Genomic DNA, 13,080 nt, shown 5'->3' with positions numbered 1-13,080 from the left:
GTATTCAAATCGGTGTCATGTTCACCGGCACGAATCACCAATTGTTCAGGTGTAAATTTAAGCAGCAAATGAGCCACCGTTAAAATCACAGACTCATGAATCAATGAACCACTACCAAGATATTGTAGTTTACCCGTTGGCAATAGAAAAAATATTGCAACCATCCACGGGGATTCATTCGGTCGCATTTGCTCAGCGCTGGTTTTTTGACTGGATGTGAATTTGCTATAACCACATTTTTGGGTGGATTTCACAAATTTATTGTCGCCCTCTTCGTGGTCTTCGGTTGAATTGTATTCATTGTGGTCATGGTCTGGTGCTGGCGGATGCAAATCTTTTATTGCTTTATCCGCACAACACGGCACCTCCATGTCATCACACTCCACTAATTCGCCTGGAATTCTCCCTGTAGTTCGGGGTGATAGTCGCCAATCAAACAATTGACTACCGTTGTTCACCACTTTATCATTGATGCACAACGAATAGGAAATGCAAATAACATTATCACAATTTGTTATAATCGTCGGTTCGTTTGTGGCATAGTTGGGTATATCGAAAATATCCGATATTTTTTCGTTATATTTATTTGAGTCATCCGATTTTGACAGCACTTGGTCGGTGTTCGCTGGATATGCTTGCACAAAGCAAAACCATACTGAGAAAAGTAGAAATTTGCACAGGAACATTTTTTACACCTTGATTTTGATTTCTTTACTTTTAATGTTTTTTTGCCCTTTCTTTTATTTTTTAATTTCGATTTTTTCAGTTTAATAATTTTTGATATTTTAGTGAATAAATTTTCTGGACGAAGTTTCTCACTTTAAAAATGTTCTTCGATGTGCTCTCTTTGAACTTTCATATATAAATACCAACACATGAATCTGCACTGTCTTTTAAATATTGAGAATGTTCTTATTATTATTATTTGTTCTAATGATCATTCTCTTGTTCATTCGGTTCTTTCGGTTCATTTGGTTTACCAGTTGATAGTCCTTAATTTTCAAAACTTTATTTTCGAACTTCCTTCCACACATTTCACTTCTAACCGAAATAAAGTCCAAATTTTGTGTAATTAGGTTTAATTTAAGTCGATTTTTTCTGAGAAATTTTCATGTGATTATACCATGTATTGGCACCAAATTATAATAGCATTGTACTTTAGATCCTTTTTATGTGTTGCAGGTAGAAACCGTCTTATTTTATAAAAAAGAAACAGTTTATAATATAGAGTAAATGAAGAATAGAAAATGCGGAAAAGTAAAAAAGTCTACCGTTATTTTCAGGTAGCCTGAGAAATTCAGCACAGAGTACTTCCTGATTTTAAAGTTTTATTCAATTTCAAATATATGATCTTTTCTTTCCAATACTAGTAATGTTGATTTGTTAAACCGTGAGCATTTGAAAGAACCTTATATAAAGGTAATTTACTGCGATTTTTTATTGTAAAGTGATTAACATGGATGATTTATCTTCATTTTAAGCTCAATCCAGAACATACAGTCCAGACATTGGTTGATGGTGATTTTGCCATTTGGGATAGTCACGCCATTTGCGCCTATTTAGTGGATAAATATGCAAAAGATGATGCATTGTATCCAAAAGATTTACAATTGAGAGCCGAATGCAATCAACGTCTGTTTTTTGACGCCGCCAGTTTGTTTGTGCGTTTTCGCGATTGCTGTCTACATGTTTTACACAATGGTGGCAAGGAAATTCCACAAGACAAAATCAGTCCAATGTATGCTGCTTATGACATTTTGGAAGTATTTCTCGCAACCGATCCATTTTTAGTGGGCAATCATTTGCCAATTGCCGATATTAGTGTATCAATTACTTTGCTTCTGCTTGAAGTATATGCTCCGATTCAAAATGATAAATATCCAAAAATAACAGCTTGGCTGAAACGTATAAGCAAGACGATTCCATTCTTTGACGAACTGAATGCATCATCAACGGAACAATACCGTCAACTTGTTCAAGGTGCTCTTGAGAAAAATAAACAGAATTAAGTTGTTACAATTTTTTCATCTAATAAATGCTGAGATATCTCCTTGGATTTCAATATTTCCATTTATAGGAATATTTGGGAGTTTTTTTACATTAGCTCTTCGAAAGTTTATCCAATAACAATTCATCCAAGAGAACAACAAAGTTAAACATGAGTTCATTTTTACGACTTTTTGCATGTCACGCACATATTTGTTTGGTTTTTAATTTATGTTACGCTTTGCTGTGTTCTATAAAGCGATTAGTTCCAGAAGCAAGAGCAAAAACAATATAATACCAACTCATCATGAATATGGGAAAAAATATGCAATATCTGTATTGGAATGATCGATGTATATTATTTATTTGTTCAGACTTTCAAACCGTTGATGACGACACCACTGATAAGTCACTTTTCATTGAAAGATAAGCTCATCCAAAAATTTCACATAGATTCAACCCACATAGTCGTACATCACTATCGGATAGTATGTTATAAGCGTTTGAAAAATTCTCTTTCAAAATCAAATGATACGTATAAAATCCAGTACATGCTCGTGCCAGCGTCAGTTTGAATGTGACTTTAATTTCGTAAACACATTGAATTATTACGAAAATGGGTGACAAGCTGATTTTGTACTACAAAGACATGAGTCCACCAGTGCGTGCGGTTAAATTGCTAGCAAGATTTCTGGGACTTGATTTTGAGCTTCGGTAAAAAATTGAGTTTTTGTTTTCTTAAAAAATGGATTTAAATTGTTTCGACTTTTTTTTCTTTTGTTATAGTGAGGTTAATCTCTCCAAAGGTGAACATTTGAAAGAATCTTTTCTTAAGGTATTTATGAATTCAGTTTGATGATCTTCTTTGGAAATTTCTGATCAATATTTTTTTACCAAAAATGCCAGCTCAATCCACAGCATACCATTCCAACATTGCTCGATGGGGATTTTTCCATTTGGGACAGTCACGCCATTTGCATGTACCTAGTTGATAAATATGCAAAAGACGATGCATTGTATCCAAAAGATTTAAAATTGAGAGCCAAATGCAATCAACGTCTGTTTTTCGATGATGACAGCTTGTATACGCGATTGCGGGATTGTTCTTACACTATTTACCGAGGTGGCAAAGAAATTTCACAGGAAAAAATCGACCGAATTAATTCATCATATGAGATTTTGGAAGCATTTTTAGCATCGGATCCATTTTTGGTTGGTAATACGCTAACGATCGCTGATATTTGTGCTGCAAGCAATGTTCTTCCGCTTCAAATCTTCGCACCGCTTGAAACCGAAAAGCATAGAAATATTTTAGCTTGGCTGAGTCGCGTCAGCAAAACCATACCATTTTTCGATGAAATGAACGTTAAGATTGTGAAAGAATATCGTGAAATGTTAATGGGTCTACTGGAGAAGAACAAACAAAATGCGCACTAGTTTTTATTACTTCAAATTATACATATGTACAGAATACTTTGTGAATAAAAGAATAAGAGTTTGATTCGCCGAATGCAAAATTTTGACACTTGACTTTTAATTTATTGAATTGCAGTTTTGAACCAACCACGCCGTAGTTATAACATGTTTGGTATGTCGATTAGATAAAACGGAAGTCAGGGACTGCACGTATTATGCCAAACTCCATGATACGGAGTGTTAACATTTAATTATGAATAACTCCATACAAATTTTTTTTTATGTAACGTTCTTCTGATTCCGTTTTTGTGTTGCCACTTTTATTTCCATGGACACATATGGTGGCGCCAAGAGCAAAAACTCATTACCGCTACACGCGCCCTCTCTTTTCCTGAATATACACTAGGAAATGAGAGGGCACGCGAAGCGGTAATGGATTTTTGCTCTTGGCGCCACCATATGAAAGATGGAATTAGCTCTAGTCGTATCTTGTATCGTAGTTGTTTCCGATCTTCTTTAACGGCCGAGGCCGGCCTCTGAAAGTGATTTGGGTTCCTTCTCTACTGATTTTTGGTCTTGCCATCAGCTATCAAATGGCGCCAAGTCGACATCTGATTATGGAAACGTTTCACATTCGCAACGGCGATCATCGTAAAATCGACTCAATTACTAGACGACATCTAATTTAAATAATGTTGGCCACATTATCCAAATGGCAACAGTCGAATAATTAGTAGCACTTGCACAAGAGAATGCCATGTTGGCGACAAAATCCGTATAATTGTTTCAATTCCTATTAATAAAATCACACAAATGTGATATCGTGAATACAAAATTTATGGTTCAAGAGATATCTGCCTAGCTGGTGTTACGGTTTGTTACGTTGCCTTGCCACTTCCGTGCACTTACAGTTAAATCCATCTTGGTGTGCCATTCGAAAAAGTTCCATAACAACGGCTCCCAAATAGAATTTTTTTTGGTTCCAAATGAAGGCCAATTTTAACTGGCGCCTGATTTGAAGCTGTCTGTACTAATTGTGTGGTGGCCGGTTCAATAGAGCATGTTATTTGGCTTGCTAGAAACAGCTATCGAGACTAGCGAGCAAGTATGTACACACAATTTAATTTTTTTTATTTTCATGATTTTTTATTTATTTATTTTATCTTATTATTTCATTATTTTTATTTTATTATTTAAATTCAAAAATATATTTTAAGATATTATTAAGTTTTTCCTCTGATTCTCCTGAATTAGACCGATTTTGCCATGGTTTTCCGGACCCAATATTGAGTTTTTATAGTAATTCGTATTTATTGTGTCTCTTTTCAAAGTCGCACCATGGGCGGAATTTACACCCTTTGTCCAGGAAATAACGGAACTTTTTGAAAATAATAGATATCAGTGGCGCCACCTACTGGATATTATATGCGTTAGAAAGGTACTTGCCCTACTGATATCATGTCCAAGTTTCATGAGCATCGGATGTAAACCTCCTCAAATATCTTGCTCTAAGGAAGAGTCTCTGAATATTTTTCAAAAATTAAAGTTTTCTCGAATTTTTTCAAAAAATTTAAAAATTTCAAGTTTTGATGACCAAACTGAGTACTTAATTATAGAAAAAATTAGTAAAAGTGAGGTTATTTATACCAAATTTTTTTTTGATAAAATGTTTTAAATGATTTCAATTGTGCATCGATTGATTTTCAATGAAATTATTATGATTCAATAATTTTCTTTGAAAGATTTCTCTTAAATTCATTAAATTAAAAAAAAAAAAAATACTAAAAAAATGCGATATTACGGCAAAAGAGAACAAAATAGTACTTAACACACTAAAGTAAAACGGCAAGAGTGACCTCTGCACAGCGGCGAGCAAACTCCCCGTAATTTATTTTTAACGAACAAAGCTATTGCGAACAATTTTCTTCATAGACATGCAGCGCCCCCATACTCAATGTACTATTTATACTGAACTTTTTTCTCTCTTATTGAGGCAGAGAGAATTTTTAGAGTAGAGCTGCAAATCAGTCAATATTACATTCACTGCATGCAAAGAGAGACGAGTCACAATCGTCCATTTTGCCACAATCTTTAACGTTGTCTCAATCTTTAGTGAAAGTGTTTTTAATTTTGACCCGAATAATTTTAATAAATCACATCATTTCAACGACCAAAATTGTTATATATATTTTTTTGGTTGAAAAATATGCAAAACAACTGAACTGAAACTTGGTCGGCAAAAAAAGCTACAACAAGATTTGAAAGTGAAATTTGAACGCCATAACAATGGATAACATTAAGGATTACGACGACGAAGGTAAATAATATCATTAAAAATGTTTAAATCGATTTGTTTAATGTAATATTTGTTGTTGCGTTTACTCGTCGTGAACATTTTCAATTCGAAGTAATTAGTTTATACAGTGAAGACAGTGGTATATATTGACAGACGTACCGATGTGTGTATGGTGTGTGTGTGTGTGTATGTATAGTCGTTTTCATGTGAGAGCGTCGCGTTGTGTTAGTTTTGCTTTTTTATTTTTTTAGCGCGAAACTGTCAAACGCAGTAGAATGCGGTTCTCTCATTCACATTGTCACGAAGCGTTGAAACGATGCTTGTTTGGATGATTGAATTGTATTGAATTTTATAAATAAGTTGAGCATTTATTTTTGAGTTGAACGAGTGCTATGAGTGAGAACCACATATAACATGGTTTCTATGATGTGTTGATTTAATGATGTGTTTGTTTTTTTCTTCCTCATTAGGTTTTGAACTAACATTTGAAGATGGAACAACGGCTGAAGAGAAAAAATATTTCGTTCAAGCGTATTCAAATGTTAACATGGTGGCTGATAAAAGGCTGCATTGTACATGTTGCAACGTTCATATTGGCACCGCACCGAATGCTGAAAAGATCATTCGCATGCATCCCGTGTTGCGAGTGACGCAATGTTATAAATGTTATCGTTTCTACAACAGCGGCGAATTCGAAAAGGGTGAGGATGGAAGCGAACTATATTGTCGCTGGTGTGGTCAAGGTATGTTGAATCACCGTTTTTTAAACAGAAAACCAAAACAATCGCAATTTTAAATGATTTGATTTGTTTGCAAATTTTCCGTGCAGGCGGTGATGTTTACTGTTGCTCCGATTGTCCATATGTATTTTGTAAGAAATGCATTCTCCGCAATTTGACGAAAGTCGCATTGAACAATGTTACGTCAAATGACAATTGGAAGTGTTTTTCGTGTGCACCGAAAATTCTATACCATTTACGGGCTCAACATTGGGCGCTGGTAAATTTCATTGAAAAACAACAAAAGTGAGTAGTGAAAAGTATAGAAAAAAGAGTATATTCAATAGACCGTTTTGTGTTTTCTTTTTAAATTTAGGAAAATTGAAAAGATGCGCAAGACTCACGATCGAGACGAAATCGCCGATGCAATGTCACATGATTCATCTCAATGTTGTCAAACAAAGAAGAAAACAATTGATTGCAAAAAGCGAAAGCCACTCCTTTACGATGATTCCGATGATGATTCGGAAGATTCAAATTGGTCTACAAAGAGAAGAAGCAAAGTAGCTAAGAAGAGTGTGTCGGAATCGTCAGACGTGCCGGTGGTCGTGCCAGTTGCGACGCAAAAAATTGATAAAGAAGTACCGAAAAAGAAGTCTGATCCGCCACCACCACCACCAAAAGAGCCACAAGTGAAAAAAGTGGTTCCAAAGCCCACTCCAAATGTACAAAAAACCGTACAGCCAGCAAGCACACCAATCGCACCAGTCGTTGCAAATTCAGATGCAGCCGAAATTGATTGTACACCAGATTTATTTGCGTATCTTGTGAATCACAGCTATGAACAAACCGTTGGTGAAAAGGAGCAATCAGAAAATTCGGTGTCATCATCGACAGGAATCTCATCAACTATTCAAGGACCATCGACATCGAAAAATCAACCAACACGACCTGCAGTACAATCACAGCCACAATTTTCAAACACTTCCGATTCGATTCGTATACAAAGTGTGACAAGTGGAAATGAAGTTGCGAATGCTGAAGTGTCACAAGGTCAATCGGCAAATCGTGAACAATTTGTGAGACGAGTTGCTCGATCTACGGTTACACAAGCGGCTTCGCAACCGGTATATCACAATTACAATGGATATCGAATTGATTTGAATAGTGCTGCACAACAAAGCACAATTCGTTTACCAAACGGCAAAGTGATTCATGTTAAGAAACAAACACCAGCAAACAATGGACGAAATGAACCAACCAGATATTCAATAAGAGATGTAAGACCAACCGCTCCAGTGGCAACAGCACAAAATCAAACTGTTACCGCACCGGCTTCGGTTCGCCATCCAATCCAACGTGTTCCAACATCGACTGTGGTGAGACCACCTGGGCCGCCACCGCCACGTACACAATTTGCTCAACGTATGCAAACAATTCAACAGCAAATTCCGCCGCTGATTATAAATTCAGTGAGCTCAGCGGGACCGATTCCACCGCTACAGCAAATACCAACACCAGCAGCAGCAAGAATGCGTCCACAAGTCTATCAAAGGGCAATTTCGAATCAAATGCGACCACACACAGTTCCGCCAAATCATATGTCATTCCAAGATGCACAAATGCATTTACAGCAGCAAATATCAATGCGACCAAGCGTAGTGTCAAATCAAGTGCGACCAAATGTTGCTGTGCCACCGGCACAACTTCCAAATGTTACGGCCGGTCCAAGTATTCTGAATGCATTGCCACAACCAAAAGTTTATGCAAACGATTCAGTTGGCCGTGCACGTACCCAATTGGAGCGACAAATATTCAATTCTATATCGATTTGTCATCAAATCGATGGAAAACTTAAAACGCTCATGAATTCAAATGCGTATAAAAATGCGCAAAAATTACACGATATTAAAGAGCTTTACATTCATCTATCGTACCTATTCACCTACACGAAAGGACGCTTTCAAACGGTTCACGACAAATGCATGGAAGATATGGAACGTCTTGGTTTTAAAAATGATGCAACCTCATTGTCATCGGGAAATGTGATCGATAAGTATGGTAGCGATGTCGACGAAGACGACTTGGAAATTGTTGAGCCCAATCATCAAACAATTAATTTGGATTCGGATGATGAGACACGAACTCCCGAGAAGAATAAATCGAAAACGAATGCAAACACAGCAAACGGATCACGCCAATCGATTGGCACACCTGGTGAACATGAAGTTGCTTTATCCAACCGAAGCGGACCAATTAATACTTCAGGACTTGTGCTGGACATTTCTTCTTCTTCGACCGAACATTTGGAATGTGATGTTGATGTGACATCACTTTTACAAATCAATATGAATGTAGAGGAGGAAGATGATCATGGTGAATTGTTGCTATCGCGCATGAATGATGATGTTGATGGAATTGCAACGCCACCAGAAACTGAAGAACCCGAAATTTTATCCATTGAAAATGATTTGAAATTGAAGAGCCTAGTAACCATTGAGTTGAAACCAGTTGAAAATGTTTATCCCGATTTGATGAAAAAGGCGCTACAGAAAATGAAAAACAGTGAAATTGTAGTTGAAGATGACGATAAAGAGGCAGAAGAGGAACAACAGTCCGATACAAATTCACCGTGCCAATCACAAGATGTAAGTGAAAAGAAAGACGATGATGTAGTTGTGGTGGAAAATGAGCAGCGCACTGAAAATCAATTAGAAACTGCAAAAAATAATGAAAATGAACTGCAATCTAACGAAAACGTTGATCAACCGCCGGATGAAACCGAAAAAACTGCTGACGAATCGAAACAAAACGAAAATCAACAAAACGAAATAGCAGCAATTGAAGAGGTTGAAAATGAAACGCCACAAATTGATACGGTTGAAGTAGAAAATGACATCGAAATGCCACAAATTGAAGCCACCACACCACAAAATGATGCCGATTTTAGTGAAAATGAGGCAAAATCGATTGAAAGTAGCTCGGATAATGGTGATAACGATACATCAAATCAAGAAAGTCACGCGGAAATAACATCCACGTCAATGGTTATTGATGAAAATGATGTCGTAATGTTGGATGCCAGTAATTCACCAAACAGAAGTGATGACAAAACCAATGATGACCAATTGGAAAATGACGGCAATGATTCGAACGAGGTCAGTATGATGGACACGGTCAACGATGCTCTTATTGAAATCACAACGGAAAATAACGAACACATTGAGACGGAATCACTCTTTTCGGATTTGGATATCAATAGTGCAATCAGCACCAGTGATACGCTAAATGTGGTCGCATCTATTTTAGATAATAACGACTTTGAAAATATTTCATCGCCAGAAAATTTTTAATTCAATTCAGCATTTATAAAAAAAAAAAAAAAAAAAAAAACAATATTCGGTTAGGATAAAACAATTTCAATTTTACATCTCTCTTTTTTTATCGCTAGCGATTCATTTTTTTTTTCCTTGAAAAAATCACCAAAATCAATATAATCGTTTAATAAATAAAAAAACTCAATAAAGTTATAACGAACATAATTTGGAAAACATGCATTTGAATTTATTTTCGCTCTCTTTTTTCCAACTGTCATTGTTCAATACTAATATCATAGGTTATGGTTAATCGTTTCGTTCAAGTCGAATCAGAAAGCCATGTTGCATTGTACTTCTCTTCGGAAAAAAATAAAATAAATTCTTTAACGCTATATGGATTTCTAAGCAAAATTGAATTCTTAAATTTTTATTCCGTTTTATGATTCGCAGCATTCAACAAAGTAAGTCATATAAAAATCTTTTTTCATTTTATTTTTCTATATATATGTGAAATAAATCTGGTTCGTTTTGTACTAAAAACATACTCATTTGTGTTTGCACATACATTCATCTCTGTCTGGCACACAATAATGAAATGTCAAAAAACAACAACTGTCATTGTAGAATTTCTGGTGCGTTTGACAGCTACCGCAACCTTACATACATCGTCAACGACAGCAGTGGCAACAGCAGCAAAAGTAACAAAAGCAACAAAAGCAGCAGTTTGTAATCGAACATCAATCATGGCGGGTGTTGTTGTTGATAAAAAATTTCCAGGTGATTCGCTTGTGCCAAAACATGAAACGGGTGTTATTCAATTTCTTAAAAAGTACCCCAACTACAATGGCGATGGTGTAACAATTGCGATTTTGGATTCGGGTGTCGATCCGAAAGCAAACGGACTTGAGGTAAAAAAGAATCTTATTTAGAATCATATTCAATTTTTTTAGAACAGGTATTCTCTTTCTATTACATTGCCAATATACAATCGCAAATGCACAAGCAAGCAAACGTTTTTATGCATTGTCATTGTCCCACACGCGTGTTTGCAATTTTTTTGCTTATTTATAGCTGCACAATTTAGTGCTACGCATGAATTATGATTTATTTAGGTTTTTGTCGAAAATAAAAGTCAAATGTTTGCGATTAACCTATATCTGGTCGATGAATTTTTTTTTGTTGGTATTTAGAAAACACCCGATGGATCGGTGAAAGTGATTGAACGCTTTGATTGTTCTGGATGCGGTGATGTTGATACAACCAAAAAAGTGTCACCCACACCGGATGATGAGATTGTTGGTCTATCCGGACGAACACTCAAGGTAATTGGGCTTGGGATTATAATTGCAATGTTAATTACAACAAAATTCAAATGATTTGTTGGTATATTTTTTCGCTTGAAATAAAATTCCGGTTTTAAATGTCATCATCATTTAAAAGTATTGGAGTTTTGACGTCAATTAAACCAACAATATATACAATTTTTTTATCGAAATATTTTATTCATTTGTTGTTGTTGTACGTTTAGCTATCTGAATCCATTAAAAAAGAGTTCAGCGGCAATGAATACCGAATCGGTTTGAAAAGTCTACATGATTTGTATCCGGCCAAAGTAAATGAGAAAATGAATGCTGACGCAAAATTCAAGACATGGGATGAAAAACATAAGACTGCCATCGCTGAGACATCGAAACGTTCGAGCGACTTTGAAGCAGCCAATGCTGGAAGTGGGTGGCAATTTAAATACAAATTTATACAAAATCACTGATCTCTCATTACTTTACACCAATTTTTTTTTGTTTTCAGATACAAATCTATCGCTGGCTGACAAACTGGTCAAAGAAGACATTGATGGTACTCTCGAATGTCTACAGGCATTTGATAAGCAGTATATGGACGTTAAAACATACTACGATGTACTTTTGTATGAGACAAAAACTGGTTGGCGGTGCTCAATTGACGTATCATTGAACGTAGGTTTTAACAATATTACGATTGCAAAGACAAATAAATTAATGCCGTTATTTTACGTACTACCAATTAGGGTGATCTTGAAAAGGCAATTTCAGTAGGTGAATACTCGAAAACACATGAAATTAAAAGTATCGACGATTTTCTATCGGTGTCTATGAATGTACATGACGATGGAAATGTTTTGGAAATTGTCGGAATGTGCTCATCACATGGTACACATGTTGCATCGATCGCTGCTGGCAATCATAAGACATCTGATTCGAATGAAGAATTGGACGGCGTTGCACCGGGTGCAAAAATTGTGTCACTCACAATTGGCGACGGGCGTTTAGGGTTAGTACTTGTTTTTGAAAGCCGAATGGCACAGACTGCAATTTAAAAAAAAATGCCGTATTTAATAGGTCCATGGAAACAGGTACGGCCATAGTTCGAGCCTTGATGAAAATCATGGAACTATGCAATGCTGGTCGCCGCGTTCATTTAATCAATATGAGCTACGGTGAATTTACTCATTGGTCTACGAGTGGGTGAGTAGTGTATATCGTTTACAGCCGCTGTAAATGATTATTGCGTCTAGATACGTCACGCCCTCAATGACTTTCTTTGTTATTCGACATTAAATAAATTCGATATAAATGGTTTTGTTGACGAAATCTTATCAATTTTCTCTTTACAGACGTATCGGCGAGATAATGAATGAGATCGTAAACGACTATGGTGTTGTCTGGGTTGCATCAGCTGGAAATCATGGTATTTCAGGCTATAAATGAAAAGTTTCATTGGACCGAAATAAAAATATTTTTTTTGTTGTTGAAATAGGTCCTGCTTTGTGTACTATTGGTACACCTCCAGATATATCTCAGCCAGCATGCATTGGAGTGGGCGCCTATGTTTCACCCGAAATGATGGAAGCCGAGTGAGTCAAAAACTCTTTATGAAAAATAATTCGTATTTGATTTCAAACATTTCTTAAAATAGATACTCACTTCGTGAAAAACTACCCGCCAATGTATACACATGGACGAGTCGTGATCCTTGCATTGACGGTGGTGAAGGAGTGACCGTATGTGCACCAGGAGCGGCCATTGCAAGTGTTCCACAATTTACACTCAACAATCAACAACTAATGAATGGTATTTACATACAAATCACAATTCAATTTTTGGTGAAAGAAGCGATAAGATTACTGCCTAAAATGATAAAAAAATAAAATTCACGTATAGTTGGCACTACATTCTATGTAATAAGCGTATACTTTCCACTTAGTCCGTTGCAACGGAAAACAAGTTTGCATAGAATGCAGCGCCAACTATATGTGAATTTTATTACTTTTCCGCACACACATAGTGTGAAAGGGGAAAGTATTGTAATG

The 13,080-nt window shown here is 36.1% G+C and overlaps 5 protein-coding genes across 6 annotated transcripts; 4 read left to right on the top strand and 1 right to left on the bottom strand.

Moving 5' to 3' along the window:
• Window positions 1–25: 25 nt before the first annotated feature.
• Window positions 26–686, bottom strand: LOC116340014 (the record flags this gene model as incomplete). Its single annotated transcript, XM_031766584.1, has 1 exon — window positions 26–686. A coding segment is annotated over exon 1 (661 nt), but the record flags the coding sequence as incomplete, so codon positions are not given.
• Window positions 687–1,353: 667 nt separating this feature from the next.
• Window positions 1,354–2,037, top strand: LOC116336559 (glutathione S-transferase 1-like; the record flags this gene model as incomplete). Its single annotated transcript, XM_031760889.1, has 2 exons — window positions 1,354–1,419; window positions 1,482–2,037. Coding segments are annotated over 2 exons (594 nt in total), but the record flags the coding sequence as incomplete, so codon positions are not given.
• Window positions 2,038–2,506: 469 nt separating this feature from the next.
• LOC116339222 (glutathione S-transferase 1-1-like) lies at window positions 2,507–3,507 on the top strand. The gene is made up of 3 exons (XM_031765368.1): window positions 2,507–2,700; window positions 2,773–2,821; window positions 2,893–3,507. Exons 1-3 carry the CDS (start codon window positions 2,603–2,605, stop codon window positions 3,421–3,423), a joined length of 678 nt encoding a protein of 225 aa, XP_031621228.1. The 5' UTR covers window positions 2,507–2,602; the 3' UTR covers window positions 3,424–3,507.
• A 1,907-nt stretch (window positions 3,508–5,414) lies between these two features.
• On the top strand, window positions 5,415–9,794 carry LOC116337961. 2 transcript variants are annotated; one of them, XM_031763359.1, is made up of 4 exons: window positions 5,415–5,719; window positions 6,169–6,441; window positions 6,528–6,723; window positions 6,794–9,794. In XM_031763359.1, exons 1-4 carry the CDS (start codon window positions 5,689–5,691, stop codon window positions 9,768–9,770), a joined length of 3,477 nt encoding a protein of 1,158 aa, XP_031619219.1. In that variant the 5' UTR covers window positions 5,415–5,688; the 3' UTR covers window positions 9,771–9,794. The 2 variants fall into 2 exon arrangements, with proteins under 2 accessions (XP_031619219.1, XP_031620033.1); XM_031764173.1 differs by lacking the exon at window positions 5,415–5,719 and adding an exon at window positions 5,970–6,094.
• A 264-nt stretch (window positions 9,795–10,058) lies between these two features.
• On the top strand, window positions 10,059–12,879 carry LOC116337271 (tripeptidyl-peptidase 2-like; the record flags this gene model as incomplete). Its single annotated transcript, XM_031762106.1, has 10 exons — window positions 10,059–10,195; window positions 10,359–10,642; window positions 10,925–11,056; window positions 11,263–11,461; window positions 11,541–11,707; window positions 11,779–12,041; window positions 12,110–12,235; window positions 12,385–12,458; window positions 12,528–12,624; window positions 12,687–12,879. Coding segments are annotated over exons 1-10 (1,557 nt in total), but the record flags the coding sequence as incomplete, so codon positions are not given.
• Window positions 12,880–13,080: the final 201 nt, after the last annotated feature.

This window comes from Contarinia nasturtii, unplaced genomic scaffold (assembly GCF_009176525.2).
Source record: "Contarinia nasturtii isolate CC-2019 unplaced genomic scaffold, AAFC_CNas_1.1 Cnas_scaffold_36, whole genome shotgun sequence".
In the NCBI taxonomy this organism is placed as follows: Eukaryota; Metazoa; Arthropoda; class Insecta; order Diptera; family Cecidomyiidae; genus Contarinia; species Contarinia nasturtii.
Note: the sequence above shows the minus strand (reverse complement) of the source record. Positions and strands in the feature narration are given on the sequence as shown.

Excerpts from the sequence above, each read along its gene's own strand:
- LOC116337961 (XM_031763359.1), top strand. The coding sequence starts at position 5,689 with ATGGATAACATTAAGGATTACGACGACGAAG. Across the intron at positions 5,720-6,168 it reads TAAGGATTACGACGACGAAG|GTTTTGAACTAACATTTGAA; the intron begins GTAAATAATATC and ends CTTCCTCATTAG. Across the intron at positions 6,724-6,793 it reads TTCATTGAAAAACAACAAAA|GAAAATTGAAAAGATGCGCA; the intron begins GTGAGTAGTGAA and ends TTTTAAATTTAG.
- LOC116339222 (XM_031765368.1), top strand. The coding sequence starts at position 2,603 with ATGGGTGACAAGCTGATTTTGTACTACAAAGACATGAGTCCACCAGTG. Across the intron at positions 2,701-2,772 it reads GGACTTGATTTTGAGCTTCG|TGAGGTTAATCTCTCCAAAG; the intron begins GTAAAAAATTGA and ends CTTTTGTTATAG. Across the intron at positions 2,822-2,892 it reads TGAAAGAATCTTTTCTTAAG|CTCAATCCACAGCATACCAT; the intron begins GTATTTATGAAT and ends CAAAAATGCCAG.